The sequence below is a fragment of the Struthio camelus genome, chromosome W (genome assembly GCF_040807025.1).
Source record: "Struthio camelus isolate bStrCam1 chromosome W, bStrCam1.hap1, whole genome shotgun sequence".
In the NCBI taxonomy this organism is placed as follows: Eukaryota; Metazoa; Chordata; class Aves; order Struthioniformes; family Struthionidae; genus Struthio; species Struthio camelus.
The window spans coordinates 34,178,361-34,203,675 of record NC_090981.1 but is presented as its reverse complement, the minus strand read 5'-3'; the positions used below and the strand labels follow the sequence as shown (position 1 = coordinate 34,203,675).

Genomic DNA, 25,315 nt, shown 5'->3' with positions numbered 1-25,315 from the left:
ATATGCCGTTTCACTGAAGAGCCATATAGCGGGGGGGAGGGGGACGTGCTGACAACGACAAAAATGTAAATTTTCACTGCATCGTACATTTCTGGCTAATGCTAAACATTTATGAGGTCTTAACTTCATAAATACTCTAAGTAAATATATTACTAAAAAGAATCGAATCTTGTCTGTTCATGGTGCTACTTTAAGGGGCAAAAATACAACAATGCTAAATGGTGGTATCCCTTTCTTGGCAATATTTTGGAAGGAAACTTAAAGAATTAAGTGCTTATGCAAGACATCGTGGGGTTAAGCACCGGGACGATGAGAATCTACCAGATACATTTTCCTATTGTTCAAATTTGAAAGTCGTGAAATTTTTCTCTTGGCTGCCATTCATTCTCCCCTTCATCCCATTTTATCATATTTAAATCAGGGAAAAGAGAGTTTCTTACTTCATGCGAGACAGAACTATACTGGAGCTTGACAGTGGTGATCTGCGACCTTCCCAGTTATATTTCTCTTGCATTCAATCACGTCTACGTCCCCTGATACGAGCTAAAGAAGAAATCTTGGTGTATCGCCCAGTGGTTGTTTGAGATAGCGCTAATCTAGTCAGTGCACAGTCCTGAAGTTTGACTAACAAACAAACTTTGACTGTGATTTTATAGTCGGCTTTGTAAATTCCAGAGGTTCTGGCAGCCTTTACTCATGAATAGCTGACAAGACATTGACCATAATTGGCCTCTATCTGTGGTGAACGCAAAAACTGCAATTAACATTTATTAACGTGTGTGTTCATTAATGCAACTCTGGTCTATTGTGATCGTAATGTGAGGGAAGACAAATTTAAAAGTAAAATCTCAAAGCTCAAATAATGAAAGAAAAAGGCAAGAAGAATGCTGGCTGGTTGCTTTGGAAAAAAGAGTTATTTTCTCTCAGAGTAGCGCTGCTGTGCAAGAGCCTGGAAAGAATGTGGGGTGAAAACAAGTTATTGAGGCTGCTATAAAGGTTTTCAGTTCAGGTAGGGGGGAAAGGGAAAAAGCTGGAGAAGCCAGAAAGGGAATGGTGAAGGACTGCGGTTAATGAAACATCTGAACTTTGAGATGCTTATCTAAATCAGACCCACACATTTTTTACCGTTTACTCTTTACCAACATGAGAACCTCATCAAAATAATAAATTACTCTGTTTTGAATGTTTAAAAGTAACCTCAAAAATTATCTTTCAATAAATGTCTATACAGCTGTCACTGATCTGTATAAAAGAAAGATTATGGCGTTCTGCTGGAGTTACACTCATTTAAAATTTCAATTGCAGTTCTGAAACACGTTGGCTTGAATGTAGCAGATGTAAAAGTTAATTTGATGTTTTAGTGTAGCCCCTAGAACATAATTTTCATTTCTCTTTGAAAATATTATGATGACAAACATGCTCTTGGGCAGAGGATAAAGGCTAACTATTCAAGATCACCTCTCTACAGAGTTAGGATGCTATCTCAGTATGCTTTTAGATTTACTTTACTGTTTCTGGAAATTTCCCAGTCCTGTGTTGACAGGATATTATGATCTTATAAGTCTTATATAAGTCAGTCATTCCTAAACAGAGATAATGACTTTATACTAAGTTACTGGCTAGACCCGGCAAGCTTAAGAGATATCTGTTATAAGTGCTTCTGCTGCCAAAAGACCTGCCTCTCCAAGGCAGGACTAAGAGAGGGTAACCTAAAAGATGTCACCACCACTATTTCAACTGCCACCACAATAGATAGCTGAGGCACAGCAAAGAAAAGGGACACAAATATTGATCTAAAATACGACTTAGCAATCTGGCCTTAGATTTCTATCTTAGAGTTATTATAAACTATTCTCTAACTGTGTCATTCTTCCTCCATTCTTCTCAAGAGAAGGAACGTTGTCTTCCACCACTGCCTTGGGTTAGACACCTAAACTGCATATTACTAAATATTGCTGAGACAAGTCTTGCTCCTTCCCTCCTTTGGTTGAGTAGGCTAAAAATTCCAGCTCCTTGTTAATCGATGCTACTGCTCTGAGGTTTCCCTCTTATGCGCACTGATATTAACAGTATGTTTAGAGCGAACATGCACAAAGAGTTTTGTATTTCAACAAAATTCATATGGTTGTGTGTTGGATTGCTGACGTTTCTGGTTCATAAAACTCGAAAGAGGTTTCCTTCCCCTGAAATTCCCATACCCAAACACAAATGCACAGTTTTAATATTAAATTACTTGGGCCTGGTCAGACAGACTGCTGAGCAGAGGAAACCAGACATGCCTTTATGACTGGTATTTGCTGCCCTAACAATGCTCTTCTAGGACAACCAACAACACATTTTCGCCCCTTCAGATTCCAGTGATTTAATGCAATGACAAATTGCTATGAAAAAAGGCAAAAAAACCTGTTTTTCTGGGAACACTATTTGTAAAGAGCAACTGTTCAGAGACTTGAAAACCACAGGCCAGATTCTCAGCTGATGTATGCTATCCTGAGGTTAAGAAAACCCAGATGATTTAAATCAGTTAAAGATCAAGTCCTAAAATGTAACATACTAAACTGCTGTCAAGTACTCGATGATTAAGCAAAATTTCCTGCTTACAGTATTTGATCTGGAAAAAAAACCATTAGGCCTAATTTTTAGCTAAGCTAACAAGTGTAGGTTATCTGAAACCCTTCATTCAAAGTGTGAATCTATAGCAAGCAAGACGAAAATAGTAACATGTGAGATCTAGGTGACTATTCATGAGAGTCTTGTGTTTAAAGAAAATCATCTTGGCAAGAGTTTGGGACCGAATCCCGAAGCAGCGCACGAGATGATGGAAAAAAGACCCACAAATGCTCAAAAGCAAAAAGCATAATGCTACGATCACGTCAACTCACAAGAAATCCTATTGCTTCTAGAGAAAGGTTAAGTAACACTGCAAAGATAATGTGGATGTACACACATTTCAAACAGTAGGTACAATTATTCAAGGAATCTATCAAATATTAATGTATCGAAGAAAGCCTTTCAAACATACTGCTTTTTTCTATAATTCCCCTGGATAAAAGTTCAAACTCGGCTTTTTGAAAGTAACGTTCTTACGTAAACAATTTGGCATTTGAGGCCAAAAGCAATATAAAACGGAAGAAAAAAGCAGCATCTGGAAAATGTCCTTACAAATATTCTGGGGGTACAGCGGGCAAGGAGTGAGGCACGAACCAAGAATTCTATCTACGGTCTCTTGGGAGAAAGAATCCAGGGAAAAGCTTGAAAAGGCTCCACTGCTGATTGTCTCTGTATCTGTTTATTTCATTGAAATGTTAAGGAAAAAGAAATCGCTCCTTAATTATTAGGAAGTTATGAAATTTTGGACCAGATCTAAATCTAGGCCACCTAGCAAAGATGCTCTGGGTCCATGAATATGCAAAATCACAATGTAGAGTAATTTGTAACAATGTTACCTTGATGTCTCACCATTACAATAGTCTGCTCTACATTAATTTTAAATACGCTCCAGCATGTTAATGTCTCAGAAGGAAAAAAGCACATATTTATGCTGGACCACAGTAAAATATACTCTGAGTGAAAACTCTGTAAGAGGTGTTTGGGATTTGTTCTACAGCTTACAACATAAGAAAGAAAGAGTTGCTCAAAGGCAAATATTTACACAAACATCTATTTGCTGCTTCAGAAAAACAAACATTTGTAAATGAAAGCTGTATACTGTATGCACGTACCTGTTACTTTTACAATAAAAGACACTGTAGAAAAAGCTACTAGCTTATCTTCAGTCACCTTAGGTGAATTTACTTTTGAGATATGAAAACTCTCTCAGTTGAAATGATAACGAGTGGGGATATTTTAGAAGTAAACAAGCAGGCAAACTACTGTTAAAATTAAATGCAAAATTCGTATGATTAATGTGATGTTGGAATAACAACTGAAAAAAATAAATGGCAGGAAAATCTATTTCTATTTTTATTTTTTTTAATCATTCTTTAGGCAATATTATCTTCACCATTGACTACTAATGGCATAGAAAATATACTGGATCAGAGATGATACTATTTGTATTAAATCCTGCAAGCAAAGAAGAAAAAAGCCAGCTACCTAATTTACAGAAGATGAAGAATAGGTGTTTCATGGAATTTATCCGCCTTTCTCACGAAACAAATAAACAAATCTATCCAGTCACCATGTCGCATGCATTTCCCCACTCTACTTTTTTCTCATCCTCTCCTACCTTGCACACTGGCATCTGAAAACTTAGAAGTATCAGGACCCAAATGCTGGAGGAGGAGGGCTAGGAAACCTGCAGGGACTGAGGAGCTTGACAGCAAACTAACAAATCATTGCAGATTAACACTTCAGAGTGGATCTTGGGCATTAGGAAAAGGAATGGATGAGACATGACTGTACTAATGGGCAAAAAGGGCAATCAACAGCATTTGGCACATGAAAGGAGGAAGAAAGAGTTGGCGTTCAAAGCATGAAGCGCTGTTGGAAGCGGACCCTTTTGAACATAGGGTTACCTTAGGACAGAAAACAGGATATCATAAAGACAAAGACGGAGCATCTTTCCCTTCCTAAATCCCTGATCCTTTCCTGACATTTTCACAAAAGCCTTCACAAATGCCAGAGATCCAGGTAGGATGACATCAGCTTCAAAGGTTTGTTGGAGCCAGCTGTTTGTGGATGCCTGAGCGCTGCGCTGCCTCCTGTTTCTCCAGTTTTGCCATTGCCATCTAATTGATGGTGTTACACAGTGCATGATCTCTAACAAGGTGCAATCTATTTAGAATAACCTAATTTATTCCCATAGGCTTTTTTCAGTAGAGAAGACAAATTAGTCCTCTGTATTAAAAAAAAAAAAAAAAAAAAGACGTTTCTTCCACAATTTTAAGCTCATTGCTCATTTTAGTGACACTCACAAAAGAAACCACCACCAGACAGAGTGTGAGAATTCGACAGCTCTCATCTTCAACTTTCAGCAAACACTTTTTGTATTATTTATTGTCTAGTAAATAAAGTTTAAATGCTTTTCAGCCTTGGTTGCAAGCTCGCTACCCATTTGCAGTCCAACAACAGCAGGGAATAAAGCTGCCATCATACAATGTCTTTTTTCTCCGTGTGCCTGCTTTCCATAGATTTCATTATTTCTCCTGCATCTGCACACATTGTCATATCTAGGGCACAGCAATACTAAGTAAACAGGGAGAAGGTTTGTGAAATTTTTATCATCATTGAAACATACTGGTTGGGAGGATATACTGTATTCAACCTTTTTCCAAAGAAAACAAGGAAGAGAGCAGGTGCTATTCCTCTAGAAAAAAGATCTACGCTATTCTAGCCTGACAGTTCGAGATTAAACACATAAACATCGAGATGTTGTGGCATATCAGTTAGCAATAGACTGCAGAAAGCAACTGCACCGGGTTAAAATTTTGTGAAGGGCCAGAATGCATAATATAGATATTTAGAAATATCCAGACTTCTGCTAAAGTTGTTTGCTATTAAATGCATGCAAGGGCTATTTGCGCAGGCCATCAGATGGGGAAGTGCCCATACTCATGCAACAAACAGAGAGGGGTCAGCAGCAGAGACCAAGAGAAAAGTGCAAGCAGAGGTCAAACACGTCCTGAGACTCCCCAGAGCATTTTTCAAGCCTTCAGAGGACTGTGGTTCAAAAGCATCCAGAGCGAAAGGGTAGTTCCTTAGTCGTAATAACTTTCAATGGGTTTTTCTTCCATGAGTCTGTTGAGTCTCGTTTTGAACCTACACAAGCATTAAGCCTCCGTCCCGCAGTCAGAATTGCAGTTCAGCTATTTCACTGCAAGCTCCGTTAGAGCTTCTGGGCAAATGCCATCCGGCCCTGAGAATCTGTTATTGTTCGCTTTGTTGATTTGTTCTATAACGTCTTTTACTAACACTCTGATTTGAAGCAGATCCTCTGTCACAGCCCCTATGGGAACCTCCCCAGGCTCTTCCACAATGAATACATATGCAAAAAATTAAAAGCAGGGCTTAAATCCAAGGCCCCTGTGTAGCTCGCTTTTAAATGTTCCTACTCCCATACATGGGGTTATCTAGAAATTTCAATTATTTATTACTAAATTTATGGAAACTTTTTAGAATATAAAAACAGTCCCATCAATACTGGAAAAGCAAATGATAATTTACATTGTTCTTAAAGAAATCTTCCATAAAGTCCCTAAAAGAAGGAGGATATTAAAATAACTCCTAAGCCAGGAGAAAGAGGTAAAATAGCACATATATTTCAAAAGATTAATAGTGAACTATCATAAAATTTGGTACTACAACTGATGTTATTTAATATATTTATTAATACATATCAGAAAGAAGGAAGGTTGAAATGACAAAATTTTAATGTGACAGAATTACTTAAGCAGGTGATGACAAATTACGGAGGACTATAACAAGGTTAGATGAAGGACTAACATTAGTAGGCTAACTTTACTTAATGCCATTATAATCTAAGAGACATCTTCAGCTGAAATACTGAATTCAAGTTAAAAAATAAAGATAAAAAAGCAGATCCAGAAAAAATGCAGATGCAAGCAATTGAAATTATGAAAATCGTGGAGGAAAAATAAGACAAAGGGAAATAGAAGTACTAGGACATTTTAATTTACACAGAAGATGAATGAACATAATCAAGATATACAAAATAACAAATGGTTTAGAGAAAGTAAATTGGGACTCCTAATTACTCTCATATGGCAGTCGTGTGAAACATTGCCTAAACCTGGTAAAACTGATAAAAGTAAACAGTGTCTTTCACACAATGCAAAACTCATTTGTGGAATTCACAATAAAATTAATAGCAGTATTAAGCACATATATGGACATATCCCTGTGAAAGAGATATCCAAAGAGTGGGTATAACAACCACCTTTCTTCTGAGATAAAAATACGTCATTGTTTAAATCCGTCGTGGAAGTAAAACAAAAAACAGTCTCCAGCCAGAACAGAGAGAATAAGTTAGAATAAGTTACTATGAAAGTTAAGCATATGCAACACACACATGAGCTGAAAAGCTCTGCTGTTTATTGCTGGAAATATTTGCATATTTGCAAAAGCAATCAGAGTCAGAGGAGCAGTAAGAGAACAAGAAATCAACAGACAGAATCATGGAACCACAAAGTCTCTTCTCTCAAATTCTCCATACAGTGAAATCAGAACTTCCACTCGACTTCCTCAATAAAGACACTCTCACAAATATCTTCCAGTTCTGGCACTAATTTTTTCTAGTAGGAAAAAACTGCAAATATTCTCCTTTTGGCTAAGCATTCCCATCCCAGCAGAATAAATGGTTAATTTTATCTTGTTTTTTCAGTTAAGGAAGTTGGGATTAAGAGAATGAATGACACGCTCATGATTATATCATCAATCACCTACACTGAAAGTTGTATCCTAAGAGCTATTTTGTGTTTCCTTCTCTTGAAGTCTGCAAATCCATGCTTTGACATAGATTCACGTTTATTACATTGTATTTACCACATTTATTACATTTATTTATTTTATTACCATTTTGATTATGGTTGTATAATAGCACGTATGAAAATAAAACATTTAGGAAAATATTCACCATTCTTGAGGGGCTGGGGGGAAGGGTGATCAGAACACCTCCTACCCATTTTCAAATTGAAAATCACTTCTGCTGAGTACTTCCATATTATATATAATGCATTTTCCTTTCTTTCGGATTTTATTTATGATTTTTGGATTACGATTATTTGGGATTTTATTCATATTTATTTATATGATGGAAGAGCTTAAAAATCAGTTCCTTCCAGTCAATGCCTCGTAATTTAGCAAGAATTTCTTTCACATCCTTAGGTATGGAGCTTTACCTTTCACCATGGCTCCAAGCTTGGGAGAAGCCGCTAGTGCTGAACTTTCAGCTCCCACACGGCATCATACTGTATCGCCTCAGCGAAACATTGCCTCGGCCCAGAAATTTCATTCCCTTTGTATTGACTTTAGTGCTTTTCACTCCTGCGCAGTGGAAAATATTAATGTATGCAGTGGAAAATATTAATGTAGTGCTACAGGGGGAGAGAAAGGGAGGGAATTCACTAACAAGGCTTATTCAAAAACACCGGAGCGTAGACTACAGAAGTGTGCAGCGAGCAAAGCATTTGTCTCCGGTACCTGGAAGCACCTGGGAAATACCCGCGTGGGGTTATGCTAACGCAGAGGGGATGCGGGGAAGTTCCCTTGGCAACCGCAGCTGGCACGGCCTGATTGGGCTCCCTTCAAGGGCTTCACCCGAGACCGTCCCCACCGCAGGCAGAGGGATCAAGCACTTGGTTAGTGCTAGCATTAATATTAATACGTAATAATATCAATAATATTAATAATTGATTGTAGTAACAACCACCGTCATTATTAAGACTTTTTGGTTGTTTGTTCTAGGGAAAGGAGGGGGGAAACTGTCACAACAGAGCCGGGTGGGCACCAGCAGCCTCGGAGAAGGAGTGAGCCTCCCTTCTAGCAGGGGGCAGAAAAGCAGTTAGCTACATCAAAGCAGCTGGGGGAAGAAAGCAAAAGAACATGACACAGCAAGTTAACAGTCGTCTCTGAGCGCGCGGGACAACAAGCAAGCCTAGTTAAGCGAGAGAGTAAAACGGGCACCGTTTCTCAGAAAACTAGTATGAAACAGTCGCTGACCTTCTTGCCTTTTTTTTTTTTTTAAATGCACATTTCACATAGGGACTCTATTTATCTTTCCCAGTTGCTGCCATGTTGTACTTTTAGTTGTATATTGCAAACGCCTGCAAGCCCCCTCCAGTACCAGGACACCAGTACGCACAGTACTGGGTCATCGCACGCAGCCCCAGCTCCAAAGCAGCCCGGATCTGTATGAGAAGCGGCGAGAAGCTACTATTTAACACACCCTTCCATATGCTCATTTCTTTCCAACTTTTTAATTTTCTACTTATGCAGCATAAAATCTCTTGGCTGATTCCAGTGATATTATCACTTCAGAGCTGTTGTGTTGAGCTTTCCCCTCCCCAACTTATCTAAAATTATGGAGCAAAATAGAAGTGCCTTAATTAGGAAGGAATTACATTATTAAAGGAAAGACCTAAAATACTCATTTGGAATATTATTAGGAAGCAATAAGTTTTAATTTCATTCATACATTCAATTTTCCTTATTGTTGCTATAAATGCTACTTTCAATAAAAACATAAAAACACCTCAGCCACAACTTAAGTGGTATAAAAAGAGAAATCTAAATCTGTAAAACAACAAGGATGACTTAACTGCAAATCATGTATAGTTTTTAGTACAGGTAATTTAGTACATCTAATTACAGATGCAGTTTCCTCCTAGAGTGTAAAAGTAGGAAGAATTGTACACGAGACAAGGAGGGAGAAGGAAGAAAAGAAAGATTTCCTAAGTACAAAAACATTTGAAAGTACTACCGGAAGATAATCTATCTAGTCGACAGAGGGCTCTGGCTACGCTTCTGCAAAGCTCACAATTCTCCTTGTATGTTTTTGTTGTTATTCTGAGGAATGATATTGATAGCGCCCAGAAGAAATGTATAACGTCTGCAAGGTATTGACATCTCTGAAGGGAAAGAGTGACACCAAGGATGTCAAGGTGGAGGAGGCATGTTGGAGTGCTCTGCGTCCTTGACTGAACTCAACAGTAGATGAAGGAAAAGCAAAGCAGGATACTGCAAGAGCATAATTCTAAGAGTCTTTCTGTTTAGTTACATCTTTGAGAAAATACACCCTTTCTGATTACATTAAAACCTCCTCCTAGTAAACGGCCTCCTGAAATCAGCCCGGCATTTATCCCAAACTCTCCTCTCCTACACAGGACACTTGAACGGCAGGCTTCGCTGCAGCCCCTCAGCCCCCACAGGGAGACAGACAGACAGACAGACAGACAGGCAGGCAGACAGACAGCCGCCCTCCTGACTCACCAGCTACAGCTCAGGTGCCCCTTATGGGGGGCGGGGGGAGCTTTATCTGTCTGGGGAGCTGACAGGAAGTATGGAAACAATCTGTAATGGATGCAGTAATGGATATAGGAAAACAAAATTGAACGAAAAAGCATCTTTTAGGTTTCCAACATCTAATATTGATTTTGAAGACGATTTTGATTAAAAATAATCATCAGGTGTTTTCAAATGGAGGCATGCATGTAGATTTGAATTCCAATAGTGATGTTTGGCACGGTTAATCTCATTACCCGCAAATATTTTGAGGCTTTTAAACAAATATGTGCATTTTATTTTGGGCAGCACACACAATATACAGTGCTCATTGACATTACATATCCCAAGGGTTCCCCTTAAATCGCGCTGTATTCTATAAAACCCTCATCATGGCATCCTGAGAGCACACCAAAAAAAAGAAGTTACCAGGATCAGTTGGAAAATAAATGTCAGTAGAACAGTACGATTGTTAGGTAATTCCCTTAATAGTCTAAGCATCACTATTTCCCCAAAATAGTCTCTAGAAATGTATCATGTCTCCTTTGTAACTGCTAGTTTTTCCGTTTTCTGTTCCTGAAAACATTTTTAAAGGATGTCCAATACCGGGTTGTTTTTAAACAATTAATTTCATTTCCTGCCTCATACAGTAGGCCTATCTCGTTTCTCTGGCATTTTCTTTTTCACTGGTAAATTTGTAGAAGCCCCTTTTTACTCCCTTTGTGCCTTCCAGCTGATTAATTTGTTCCCTTTCTGCTCTCCTTACCTCTTCCCATAGAACGCTCTAATCGACTGTGTAATATAGTTTGGTCAGATTCTTCTTTTCCATTTTCAGGACAGGTTTCTTTTAACCTTGGATTTTCAAGTACTGTGTCACGGACCTGCACAGACAGGGTATTTCTGAATTCTTTTCCATCCAGAAGAATTGTGAATTAACATAGATCACTTTGGTTTGCTGAACTTGAATGTATTTTGTGGGGTGAAAAATACTCTCTAACATACTGAATTCTATTTACTTGCCCACAACTTCTGAAATGCTGTGTGTTTACTATCTTAGAGATAACAGATATCTTAAAATTTATTCAAATTATACCTATACAGTTGAAACGCTCTAGAAAGGCAGAGTCCTGCAGAGAATTTGCTTGGGAATTCTTCACTGAATGTCCTCATATATCTAAGTGAAGCACAACAAAGTGTACAGTCATTTTCTCTCTTCTCTCCTTTCTCCCTTCGCCAACCTTTTTCCTCTGACCCACTCCCCCTGTACTTGCTTAAATAAGAGTCAACTGTGCTGTTCCTTATCAAACTGTAATTTCCTAGAACTATTAATATTTTTGACAAATGACACCATGACTTACTATCTCCTGGGGTTTCGAACTCTGCCTAGCCAATGCACGGGAAATAGGCAGGAGAAGAAATGTTTCAAGGAAAGAGAGAGAAGAGAAAGACCTTTCTTTTCACCACTTGAGTTCTAGACACATGAAGAGACTTACGAATGTTAACAATCAAACTGAAATCACACGTTAAAATGTTCATATTTAGTATTAAAATGAGAATGAAGAAAAAATATCTCTAAAACTTTGCTGTGAAATCGATGTACTTCCAATAACGTTCGTTAATGACCTAGAAGCACAACATTAAAACTTCTTTTCCTACCAAATATGAAAGAAAAAAAAGGTAATTCAATGTCCTATTCAAGGACCTGAGTCGCTGGCATCAAAACATGAACTGCAGAACAAAAATCTGAACATTTGGGACGGAGGTGAAGGGGGCAGAGAGAGGGGGAAATCAGTGATTTCACCCAAGCCTTAGAGAAAAAAAGGAATAGCAAATGAATTTTCTTCTACTGTCTGACAATAAACAGTGTATTAGTAGGAAAAATCTAAAAAAAAAAAAAAACCTCATCTTCTACTTTTCAGAAATAATCTGATTTGGTTATCTGAAGAAATACCAGGCTAAGGTCTACATACCACATAAAATCTTACGAAATGTTTTACCTTTCCTTGCATTTTAATTCTGACATGCTTTTAGCAAATGATATTTCTTCAATGTCCAATAGACTATACCTGCCTTTGGTGACATCTGAGTATACATGCAAGCTCCTTTATGGAACCACAATTTGCAGACACAGATATGCTGAACTTTCCCTATTTTTCTCTCGAGAAATGGTTGCAGGAGCGTGACGACATCGGTAGGCACAGACTTGTTCATCTGCACTACCAGCGACTGGACAGCTTCTCACAGAATTTTTGTGAGGAGGCTTCAACCCTTCCTCGATCTGTTGACTAGGAAGGCACTGCAAGATTGAATTTGCAGGGAAGTTTGAAGAGAAGAGCAGTCTGGAGATTTAGTAAATAACACTAATTAGGAAAGGATCAATATATATCATTTATAGTATGGTCTTCTTGGAGGATTTCACTAGAGCCTGCACCCAATACTTGTGTCCTTCTAAGCGAGATGAGTCACTGAAAAAACAGATGTAAAATCAAAGGATCTGAAATGCCTAAGATCAGAAAAAAAAAGGGATAGTTAAAGATGATAGTCAAAGCTCAAAGGAGCATAAAAATCAAAGATGTGAGTAGAGACATTTGTTTTGTGTTTGCGCTTGTGTGGTTTTTTTGATAGTTTTTTTTTTTTTTGACCAAGGAGAATGAATGAACAGTTGCTTAAGTCTGACTTGCATCAGGGGAAGATGCAGTACTAACCCAGCCTGCCTTATTTTCCTTTCCAAGGCAAGGAACCTTAAGAAAGAGAGGTTTCTAATGGTCTCTACTTACACAGGTAAGATCTCGACTCCTCCTTACATTTGTAACTAGTATTACAAATCTTAAAAGTGACCTTTGTTTGCTTGATGGGCTGTTTCTTCCCTTAAACACTATTAATTGAATTCTTGTTTAAATTCTTTTGAAAAGCACCTTCAGTCTTATTTAAATGCAACTTTTCCCAAGCCATTGTAGTCCCTCTCCTAATTCATAGGACATTGATTTGCAAACCAACAAAAGCTATGGACGTTATACAACTGCTATTTGAATACTGAGACCATTTTCACAACATACTGACAAAATTTCACTGGAGAGAAAAAAAAAAATTCAGCATTTCCAAGAAATTGTATTTCCATGTTTATGCACCAAGAACACAAAATTCAGCATAGACTTTTTTTAAAAAAATCATTGTGTTGGAATACATTCTTTCTGAATCAATAGATCCTGAAGACGATAGGGGAAAAGGATTACACTGCATAACAAATGTTTTTAAAAATTTAGTAACAAATTTGCTCTTGAGCTACAACACTATATAATATAATTTCTGATAATGCAACTTTAAACCTTCCCTGAATGGACCATAACACCTTACTTTTTAATGGAGCGTCCAGAAACCACGACTACTATGCGAACCATTCCTCTATCAAAATGCATGGCTGTATACTATACTTCAGAAAACAGCTGACTGAACTGTTCCTTGATCTTCACTATATGCTATGTATCGATCTAAAATATTCAGCATTTGTTCTTTCGGAGTGGAAAGGAAAGCAGCCCTGGGACTTCACAGAATAGACAAGAAGATGCGTTAGTGTACACACACACACACACACACAAATTTCAAATTCCCCCCAAAATTGAAACAGTCCGATCATAAATTAACCTCCTAATTAGCAGGAGAGAAGGTATTGCATAGGAATAGTATCTTTTTCCCCACAGCTACTGGTGTTTAACATTTTGATCAAACAATGATTAAAGGCCCAAAAAAGAACTTTTCTGCACTTAATTTTAAATCACAGTTAATGCCATGCATTGAAGGGACAAGGAAGCACTGCCAGAATCACCAAAGGCAGACTCAATTGCAAAGTTCTTTAGTGGAAAATACCCAAAAAGCATATCTGCTGAGCAATTCATCTTAAGTTACTATTTCTGATTGCAAGAAAGCTTCAGATTAGCAATGGTGTTTTCACTTTTTCCCACTATCCAAGCAAAACAGAAAGGAATACTTTTTCAATAGAATATATTTTTTTCCTCTCAGAACTCTGTTAATTAAATGCTATTAGATATCTGTTATATTACATAAATGAAGGGTGTCCATTTTGTTTTTCTAAACTTGTTAGCCTTCAGAACAAAATCACTTTGTTAATGTAAAATCTGTTTTCCCCATCCTGGACTTCTTTACTTCAGGACTTGAACAAACTAATAAAAAATGAAAAAAAAGGGGGGAGCAGGTAAGGAATATAGGAGAAAGAGTAAAAAACAATCCTTAAATATCTAATAACTTTTTTCCTCATATGGTTTTTGATATGTATGAAAATAATCCATATTCATTCTTCAGCTCAATTACTCACAAATAACTAATCTGCAGAATCAAGTAAATCTGTCAGTTGTGCAAGTTTATTTCTCCATGTGCTATCTTGAGATAAGCAGGCCTGTAATATTAGATTTCCACTGACATAATTGTGCATGAATTCTGATCTGATTTAGTATTACATGGTGCAAAGGGTGACACATTTTCTTTAATACAGCCCATTAGAAAAGGAAAGGAATTGCCTGTGTATGAAATCTGAGGAGCTTGACTGAGAGACTGTGGGACTTCGAGGTCAACTCAGTGGAAAAGTAACTTGCTCAACTACCCCAGGCATTAAGCACTGCGACAAGCAAACCTAATACCCAGTATAGTTACTCAGTTAGACAATCAATAAAAACATTACATTATCAGGCTGCTACAGCTGTATGTTAACCTATCGTATTACCTCGTCTGTTCCCAAACCAGCCAAACATGCATTTACTGATCAGGCAGATAATACAGATACCACCCCAATCCTTATGTCACATTTAATACTAAGCCAGGGTGCTAAAACAACTGTGTATTGTTTTTCCATATGTCATAAATCCTACTTTTCAAGGATATCTAACCTAAATTGTACACCAAAACTACATTAAAAACACCACCGAGATGGCAAAGCCAACAGCTGTAACGTATGTCAGATTTACGGTGAGCTCTGCACGGATGCTTGCAGACAGACATGAGTTTTCTGTGCGTTCTGCCTCGGCTCCGAACCGCCGAGGCGCTGTGCAGCCTGGCACGCTGCCCAAGCTACTTTCCTGCAGGGCTGAACCGTCACAGCTTCTGAAGCAGCGCTGACCTGCTTTACTGTGTGGTGGCGCAGCGAGCTCAGCTATGTCTGCACTTATCCATTTAGATGCACCCAAGGCACCTTGCAATGATCCTCTTGCATATATATTCCAATTCCTCGTTCTCATGGGGGTAGACCCTCTCTCTACCGCCCAGGCTTCTCTGCTCAGCTGCCATTACCCTTTCCATCCATTCTTACACCCTTGCTTCCTTTCCAGTTCCTGCACCAGTCATTCCTAGGTTTCACAGCACATTCCTCAGCACATCTCAGTCGGAGGCTTCATGGCCTCTCTCCCTGTCTCCTTGCCTTCTGCCTTCTCGTGCTCTCTATCCCAGGCTGCCTTCTCACAGAGCTTGTTGCGGGATCCTCACCCCTCCAGCTTGTTGCCCACATCTCCACCTACCTGATGGCAGACCTTCGCCTGCTCCCTGTCAAAACTGTCTCTCTGTTTCTTCTTTGTATCCCAGTCTCTTGTTCTGCCAGCGCTGGTTCTTGTTCCCACGGGCTCTTTGCCTCAGAAGCTCTCCCACAGCGCTCGCCGTGGGCTACCTGTGCCCTTGGCACGTGAGTCAACAGAAAAGACAGTAAACCCGAAGAGAGGAGAGGCCCCCCCAACTCTCACTTCCAGTGCTTGCCCTCACCTGAATCCAAATCAGCCAGGAGCAGCCATTACAGGCTTCCCCTACCTCAGCTGAAGGGAGCGAGTTTCACTTGCTCTGCAGCGATAGCACACGTGAATTCACAAAGAACATTACAAATGGCTGGACGTTTTAGCTATTCAGCTTCTGCAAATTTCTGACGCACATTTGCAAACTGCTTTCTCTCCCCGCCCCTCCGACCGCCCAGCAAACCTCATAAACTCTCCAAATGTGGACAGAGTTTCACAGTAGTTAGGAAAGCCTCACCCTTCATGTAGCAGTCACCTATCTGTCTGGTTATTCTCAAGTCTCTGCTAACCACTGTAGAGGAGGTAGATATTGACAAAAATATTTTTTCCATATTGAAAGGCAATATATTCCTCCCTGCACTTATGCTTAGAAACGTGCACAACTGTTTCAATTGAAAGCTCCCATGTTTAAAGAACTGACTCCTAAGTTTTGTTACTCTGGATTGTGAGTACTGGGAAAAAAGCATGTTTAGGATGCGGTGTCCATTTCTATTAGCTTCTGTTTAACTTCTATTCCAACAGAAAGTAGGAAGAAAGAGTGCAGGGTGGAGGAATGGGCAGTAGGGGTTGGGTTTTTTTTGTTTTGTTTTTTGTTTTGGACAGAGTTGTATCCTTCCAACCTTGTGGTATCCTAATACAGTTTTTCTTTGCTAAAAGATACATATCCAAAGACGGGCAGTGTAGTGTTGAGGGAGACACCTGGAAACACAATTCCTATTAGAAGGTCTCCAGGAATCTAAAGGTACCTGCCAGTTAGGAGCTGTATGTCCAAGAGCTTCCGCTGGGATGGGTGGAACGAGTCACCCTGTCACAATAAAAGCATATTGGAGTCTTTCTGAAGTAAATTAATTTAGGAGATAAACTACCATGGTAAAGCACCACGCCTCTGGAGCTTCTACAGTGGTTATCAGTAGATGCACAAAATTCATGTCTATAAAATAAAAAGGAAGCAGAATGAAGCTAATTATATGCAGCATTTGTCCAGAAGTTTTACTTAATGTCAAATTTATTTCTCCGGCTGCCAGCCAGTGAAGCCTCAGTAGCTGCAGACTCTGCTTTCTGTTACACTGAGTGCTGTCCTTGTGGATGCTGCTGCACAATACCAGTTTTGTAATTCCATACCAGACCCATCTAGAGGGAATTTTGTACTTAAATTCTTTGGCGTGGGTGATAGTTTCATTTAGTCAGGACTGTATTTTGGCTGGATGATCTATCCAGCAACCTCTTTACTGGATGTAAAACAGATCTCCAAATCAACATTAAGTAAACAGTAAGAAATCTTCTACTGACATTGCCATACTTCAAATAGCACAGAATATATATACATATTGTCTGCAAAAACCTGCAATTTGTTTTCCTGCATTCTGATGTCTTCCTAATGGCAACTGCATAAAGCACAGCAGTGCCCGATTAACTGTGCTGCCAAATTTTTGTAGTTCAAATCACAACTTTTTTTTTGTTTTGTTTTTTTTGTTGTTGTTTTTAACAAGCATTTCAGTGAAGTGGAAATCGCATACTGGGCTTGAAGGGCAGATGCTTAGTTGTGCTGAGCTGTGAGCCTCAGCAGCAAACCTAAACTGAAAATGCAGACCATGATGTGCCATGATGTGTGGAAGAGATCCATGTTGCTGTGCATGCCGTAAAACTCTGTACTCTCACTTCACATCATCATCTTCTGTCAATACTTCATTTGCATGGACTGTATCAGTTGCATGTCTCTACCAAGGACTGGGTCTATCCAGCACTCATCTTCATGCTGGCATATCACAAACTATCTCACTCTTCTGTAAGGTTTCCAAAGCTGTGTCTTTACCAGTTAATGCCTCTGCTTTCGATAGGACTACGTAAAGACTTGTTTGGTATTGTGGACTCCGCATTGCCCTGTTCTTTCTGGGGGTTCTTAGACAATTTTTGCACTTGTTATCTAAGACAGGTATTTTGGGCTGTTCTTTGGAAGGCTAATCTGAGAAGCTACAAAAAAACCAAAACAAAAAAAAACCCTGAAGAGATATTCAGGTGTCTGACAAATATTCTGGTATCAGTGATTATCTGTTTTGCTTCCAGTCACAAGAGGTTTGTCATGGTGGCTAAAACAGAACCCAGATCTCAGGACTCCATGTGAAAGTGTATTTAAAAATTCTGTTAGAGAATGAGAAATGGCCCATTCCCCCTGCTTTTCTGAAGCTACGCAACAAACGAATGCCTTGCGAACTAAGGAGCCAAATGGCCTCCGCACACAGAAAGGTTTCAAAGAGAATCCAGCAGTAAAAGTTTTTGCTTGTTTCCTTCAACACTCATCATTTCTCTCCTGAATCACAGAGAAGACCATACAGATATTTTTACCACAGTCCATTTTATAAACTCACTTTGAGTAGCTAGGCAAAAACAAAACCTTTTCCTTGTCTCAAAGAATTTCCATCTGTTTAGTTACATTAAGAAGTAATATAAAAGAGAAAAATGTAGGGCAATATTATGTCACGTTCTGAAACAGCCAACATAATTAAGATACATTCTTCATTTGATTAAATAATTTATTGAATTATATTTGGGTTACTTAATAAATGAAGGACATTACCCACACTACATTAGTCACAGGTGAAAAAACTACATACATGGATGAGTGTAATTCATTCAGCAGTTTATAGACGCATGGTCCCCCAGAGACTATCATACACACATCTCCTTGAGTTTTAAACTTTGGATGCAAGTCTCAGAAATTCTGATCTAACTAATTTTGATTTACCTCCACTAATTTTGATGATATTTCAGAAGAGCACCAGAGTAAAGAAACCTGATTTTAAGAACAAAGTTTCTCAGAAGGCTTGCCAAGTTATCTGTTCTCCAAGGCACACAATTTGGTCATGAAGCACATCTGGTGCCCTGATACTGGGCAGGATGAAAACTGCTTCTTTGTGGAAGCACCTAAGCAATGGACCCGCACGGTCCATGCAAATTCCACAGGGTGCCAGCACCAACAAAATTAGCTCCATCACTGTGAACCAGGATGATCTAATGATCAGAAAAGAGCATCAGCTGCTATTCCAGTTTACAGGCTGAAGTATACCCCATCATCCTGCCTGTTAGGCATGTTTACCACATAAATCTTACGTCTCTTATTGCCCAACATACGGTGATCAAGTGATGATTACTCTAAGTAAATAACTAAATTTAGCTGAAACCAAATTGCACTGAGAAGTTTCACCTTCATTGCAGCTACATATTTTTCCAGATTGTTCCATCAGGTGTGTCTGATACATATAGTGTAGCTAACCTTTCAGAGGGCAGCATTTTTATATGCAGCTACAGCTTTCACTAGAAGCTGCTATTAGATTTTACATTTATAGTTAGTATTTAGGTGCTAAGCATATGCAGAATCTAACGGTGGAATCAAGGTATAGATGAGCCTGCCAACTTCTTCATTAAATTTTGTAATTTTTTCCTCTTTTCACTCCACTCACTCCGTTTCTTTATTGGTTTTTCTATAAGGCATTTATTCTACAGAAAATAATTGCCACTACAATAGATTATAATCTTCTCTTCTATACTCTGTATTTTTGTATTCTGCATCAGAGTCATCCTTCCTCCTCCTCATGATCTATTCATGGTAGAAAATGCAGGGCATACTTCTGAGACAGACTACAAATGTATCTTGGCTTGAAAACAAAGTTAGTACCTCTCAGCAGAGACGATTACAAGCTTTAAAATATACTTTAATTTGACTCAACTATCATTATAAAAGATTTGAGTTACCTTATAAAGAAACAGCATTGACTGAGATCTGCTAAAAATTTTTCAAATAATGAAAGCCTAGACAGAGTAGCCAAAGGTGCAAACTATTTGAATATACTGTATTAATAAAATATTGTTACTGTTAACAAAAAGTTAAAAGAGCATAGTGCCCGTACTGTGTGTCTTCCTCCACTTAAATCTGCAACAGTAGTATTAGTCACTGGCCTGATTCTGTGGTATGCTGAGTGCTTCTCACAAAATACTGAACTGAAATTCTTTGTGATTATCTGAAATCTCATCTGGAACTTGTTCAAAGAATAAAGCTATGGGGAAAGCATATCTAAACTTTCTAAATGACAAAGGAAAATCTGTATTATATACACAGACTATGCATATTGACCGCTACATTGTTATTACTTAACTGTGTAAAAATCCATTTGATAGTTTGTTGATAACTTGACTTCATGTAATTTAACTGACCCTTATTTGCTAAGATACTGTGTAAGCCAGAGTTTGGAAAGTAGCCAAAAAAAAAAATAAAGAGAGAGAGAAAGAGAGAGAGAGAAAGAGAAATCAGATTAAACTGTAAATCTGTGGTTGGCATAGGTTTAGCAAGCAGTGCAGAACATATGGAATGCAGAATCTTGTGCTAGTTCTTTGAAACACTAGTATTAAATTTATGACAAACGCCTGAACCAAACAAACTACATCATCTTTTTCAGTTCTTAAAGATATAATGTGACAAAGAAACAAAATTAGAAAACAGCGCGCCACTATTAAATACCAGTTCATAACTGAGATAACAGGAAATATTCTTGCCATTTTGGTTTATTAGTCATATTTCAATTGAAGATTAAAGTTAGTATTCTCCAGTTAAAAACCATCCTGTGACCTTAAATCTACAGTCCTATCTACCCAAACTGCAGCATAGAGTAAAAAAAAAAAAAAAAAAAAAAAAAGTTAACAAAAACTAGAATATTAAAATAAGATTTGACGAAGCAAACAATACACTAAGGACAAATCTGTTTTGTCAAACTCCTCTCAGTACTAAACACTGCTACCAATAAAAAGTATTACTTTCACTAAATACGTAAATTTGAATATTTATCAGCCTCAATTTATTACTTCTGTAACTCTGCAATTCAGGGATGTCAAGAAACAGTCCTCCATCACATATCCCAAAACCTACATCAGTGCATGCCCACACGGACCTCATCAAGTAGCCAAAGAGCTGCCCTTTCATTGCAAGTAACTGACTAATATCTAAGCTGGCTCTAAAGAAAGACACTTTTCATAATCGCCCAACAATCTGCTAAGTGAAAACATATGGATAGGCTTAGGTAAAGCCTGCCAGGGGTCTTTACTGAATGGAAAACAGGTGCTCCAGTTCTGCGCCATGTAATACCCCATTTACCGTTAAGTCCAAAGGTTACAGGACTAATAGCTGCCTTGTGGTAATCAGGGAAAGCAAAGACACTAGCCATGGCCAAACATCTGGGACATATTTTACGTACTTGCAACATATGCTTCAGTTTCAATTAAAGTGAGGCTTTGGCACATTTATTAATCTTTTTACTTTTATCGCATAAGAAGACCCATTGACCTGACTTTTCTATTATACCATATGAAAAAACAGAGAAATAATAAAAGCCAGAGGTCACTACCAGCTGGTGTTACAAAACGTGCATTTCTTCCCTCAAAAAACTTCATTTTGCACAAAGCTTTACAAATACATACATACGAACTAAAATAATGTGAAACTGTGCTCCTTTTATTTTGACACATACACACATAAAAAGAACAGCAGTAGTTAACAGAGTATGACTGAGTGTATCACACACACAAAAAACCCAAACCCTCTAACAGAAAAACAAACTGTCCTAACTATACACTTAGGTTTTACAATTTAGCTCAGTGTGCTATAATGCCCACTTCAAGTACTACTGAATGTACACAGTAGCCCATATATTTTATTAAAAAAAAAAAGAAGGAATTTTACATTCAAATGGGGTTTTTGACAGCATATTACATTATGAGAATTCAAATAAATTGTACTAATGAAGACAGCTTTGAATTTATAAAAATCAACCTAAACAACTTTTGCATAGAAAGATAGCCTTAAATATGCAATAAAAAGGCTCACTGAATGTGTACATGGTAATGTTAAGTACTCGCTTTTATTCAGCCTCGCTAACTATATCTAGAAAAACATTAGAACTCTGGTATCAATTTCAGAAAGCTAAATATTAGATCAGAACATTAAAACCTAGAGTGATATTTCTAATTGGATATGTTCCTCTGGGCATTTGTTAACAGCCATAGAATAGGGATTTTTTTGCCCCCCTGCCCCCATTTCCCCTTTTTATGGAGTTTGTTTAGCAATTTCCAAAAACAACTAAGTAGTAACTAAGCAGACTGGCTTAAACTACAAGTAGTGAAGCATTGTTTGTGACCTAATCATAGTTATTAAAATTTCCAAGAATACACATACTGTTGGGATGGTACTCTTGCACCAGCTCTAATAATAAAGCAAGAGAAAATGGCTACAAATGGATGGCAGATCAGTGTTTATCAGAAGACAAATGATGATTCAAAGCCAGCACGTTGAGTTAAAATACAAGCTCTCCACAGCTACATGACTGACCTTTGCAATAAATCATATATTTTATTGCCAGAAGTGTATGCTCATATCATTTAGTGTTAAAAACCACCACATATGTGTTTTGTAAAAGACGGTTTTGTCACTACAGTGTTTGCTGATTCTGAAATGATGTAGCTAATGGTTTAAGTGATGTATAGAAGAATTTCACATAATATCTTTCTGTCAGTTGTAAAATGTTTGAACTGGCAATGGAATGAGGAAAATACTCATTTTTTTATCATCTCTCAAATCTTAGGTGTTAGCTAACAGAAAAATAATCATTCAGGGGATTAACTAATCACAGTGAATTTTCTGACATTTCAAATGCTGCTGCCAGCATATGAATTCTTACAGTGGTATATAACTGTACATCTCAACTAGAAACAAAGGTCAAGGGCATAAATTAAGATACACTGTTTTTCTCCTCTCAAAAAAAAAAAAAAATCATTGCTTTCCTACAACAGGAGTGGGGGAACATCTGTGAAGGTCAAAATCATCTGTATTTTAATTCAGAGCTGTTGTAAAATTATCTCTTTTTTCTCTCTTTTCTTTCACAAATATCATTTTACTGGTATGAAAATACCAGAAACAACAAGGGTATCTTCACTATACTTGTCTCACCAGAAAGCTGTCCTGCCAGTGCTAGCCACTGCTTCAACGGTGCAAGGTCATTCTAATTTCTTTTTTCTGTTTTTTCCCCTCTCCCTGGGGGACAACCAATCCAAGCAGTCCCATAGCTTGGCTCAATGAGATGTGGAAAACGAGCTGTTATTTACTGTGGTTGCAATCCTCAACCCAACCAGCAGCCTCCAAACTGAACCACATTTTCTCAAATAGCTGAATGATCTGCAATAGTTTCCCTGCTTGCTGGGCCACAATGCCAACTCCACGCCAAGTGGATGTCTATGAGAATTGTGATTATTTAAATGTCATACAGAGTGCAAAACATTTCAGCCATTCTTCCACCAAGTAATTCTTTGAAAATTATAGATGTCAATATCCCATCTTTAACCAGTATGGAGTTGCTATTTTTACACCATCCTTCCCCTAAAGTGCAGCCCTATTTGTAATACTCAAGACAGGACAAATTTTTGTCCTTCAAAAACAGTTGTCACTGCAGTTATCTTCACAAGAGCTATCAAGTTCCAGACATGCTGAATTATTTTTGTTCCTGGCAGAAAAAATATTTGACCCAGCTCTGGACCAAAAAAAAAAAAAAAAAAGAAAAAGAAAAAAAAAGCAGCAGGATTTATAGTCCCCTATCCTTTCCTGCAACACACAGTAGCATTGTTAGGATGATAAACAGCTCTGTCCAATTTTCTGGACTAAAACACTTCAACTCCTTTTTTTAACTGTCTGTAAAAACAGTGTCATGTCTAAATTCTCCCATCCCCAGGTACCCAAGTGCTAGGAAAGATAATTACCTTGTCATCTCTGTCATCCTCTTCTTCCTCGTCCTCTAGCATGTCCTCCACTACCTGCAGACAGAAACAGTAGTAGTTGTCATGATTTAAAAAGGAAGAGTTTTGTTCTGTCAATTGTGAACCTTTTGTAGATGAAAACTTTATCAACATTTGAAATAAATGCACAGAAGGAAAATGTACAACTAGAAAAAACACTTGATCTAGAGATTCAAATTTAGGAAAGCGTTATAGCTTTAATTGACCTACGTTAGGGAATTATACACTGAAAATCTTTCCTGTAAAAAATGCTTGCTTGACAATTTAAGTATTTAAAAGGTAGTTCAAAATTCATTGCGTGATAGATTTAACTAAAGGAATCCCTTGTCAGCTCCACTGGTGGCTACACAGTACACACAAATGCTTACTTTAAGTTTACTGATATCTGGAGAAACATGCAACATTTTTAATAGAATTGCCAACGTTCACCAAGAGATTTTTAGAGAATTCAGTGCTAAGAATAAATTCATACTAGCTTGTCTCTTTATGATCTGCAACAGTGATATACACTGCACATTCCATTAGCATTAGCACTATGTTTCTTAACATTGATTTTATACAACCTGTGCATCATCTAACCTTCTGCACGTTCATTGCTAACTGCAGTTACCACACGTATGCATCAAAGCGTTTTTTCCATCTAAACAAATTCATTTCAGTCTAACACTCTGAAATACATAAATATATACACAATTCATTTTTTACAAATATTAATTATTAATCACAGCATGAACACTGAAGGAAACGCTACTAAATCTCTTTACAGAGAGAGGAAATGACTTTCAAAAGATGGTCAGTGGCAGATTCAGACTTAAAACCCATAAATTCCTCTCTCACAACACTGTGATCAAGCCCGTAGCCTACCCTGTGGGGAAACTTCTCTATTAATGAAACTAAAATAAAGTTGTATCTCTTTATACTAGAAAAGAACGTGGCTCTTTATATTACGATTTTTTTTTTATTAAAATATAAGAACATCCACAACGAATCTGATCAATGATTCACCTAGCTCTGTGGATGCTTAGTACATCACATACTATAAAATATACATAAAAGGTTAAGAAAAGAATAAACTCATTGATGCAATATATTAATTTTTTGACTTCTCTTACACTGAGTTTCCAGCAGTTGAGATAGTACTTACTTTTTTATGTAGATGAAGTTATAAATTATTATTCAGTATCATTTTAGTGTACCTTGTCATTTAAAACAAAACATGAAAATTATAATTTTGTAATTTCTCCCCACACCACAGCTGAACAGATATTCCCATTAGATTCAAGTCCACGTGCAAGCACTAAAGGACTTTAACACTAATCCAAGGGCCAAATTCATTCTTAAAAATGTTAACAAAAAGTTAAAAAAAAAAAAAAAAAAAAGAAGTGAGATAATATAATTCTGAATATCAGTTGAGGCATCTGGCCTTTGGAGTGGCAGGGCCGGTCAATTGTCAAGATCCCAGTCAGTCATGTTACATGTGCCCATGCACAGACAGCTATAAACGACATGTACACTGAGACTTGATTTAACATGCAAGTAGAAGGAACAATTAATCCTGAATTCATTCCTGCAAAACAGAACAATTTCACTAGGAGTGTGACCAGCCTTCTGCAACCTAGCACAGTCTCCGACCTGAGGATGGTCTTTACAGAAAGAAGGCAGGTGTGAGTCTCCATAGGTTGTAGGAAGAATCAAATCCATGTTCTAGTGCCAAACTTAAAAAAGCACCTCCCTCACTA

The 25,315-nt window shown here is 37.8% G+C and overlaps 1 protein-coding gene across 4 annotated transcripts in view; it reads right to left on the bottom strand.

Moving 5' to 3' along the window:
- LOC138060827 (multiple C2 and transmembrane domain-containing protein 1) overlaps positions 1-25,315 on the bottom strand; it is a 281,750-nt gene that overhangs the window by 16,861 nt on the left and 239,574 nt on the right. For all 4 annotated transcript variants that reach the window (XM_068925257.1, XM_068925256.1, XM_068925258.1 and 1 more), the window contains one exon: positions 23,541-23,594. In XM_068925257.1, coding sequence (XP_068781358.1) covers positions 23,541-23,594 — 54 coding nt within the window. The remainder of the gene's footprint in view (positions 1-23,540; positions 23,595-25,315) is intronic.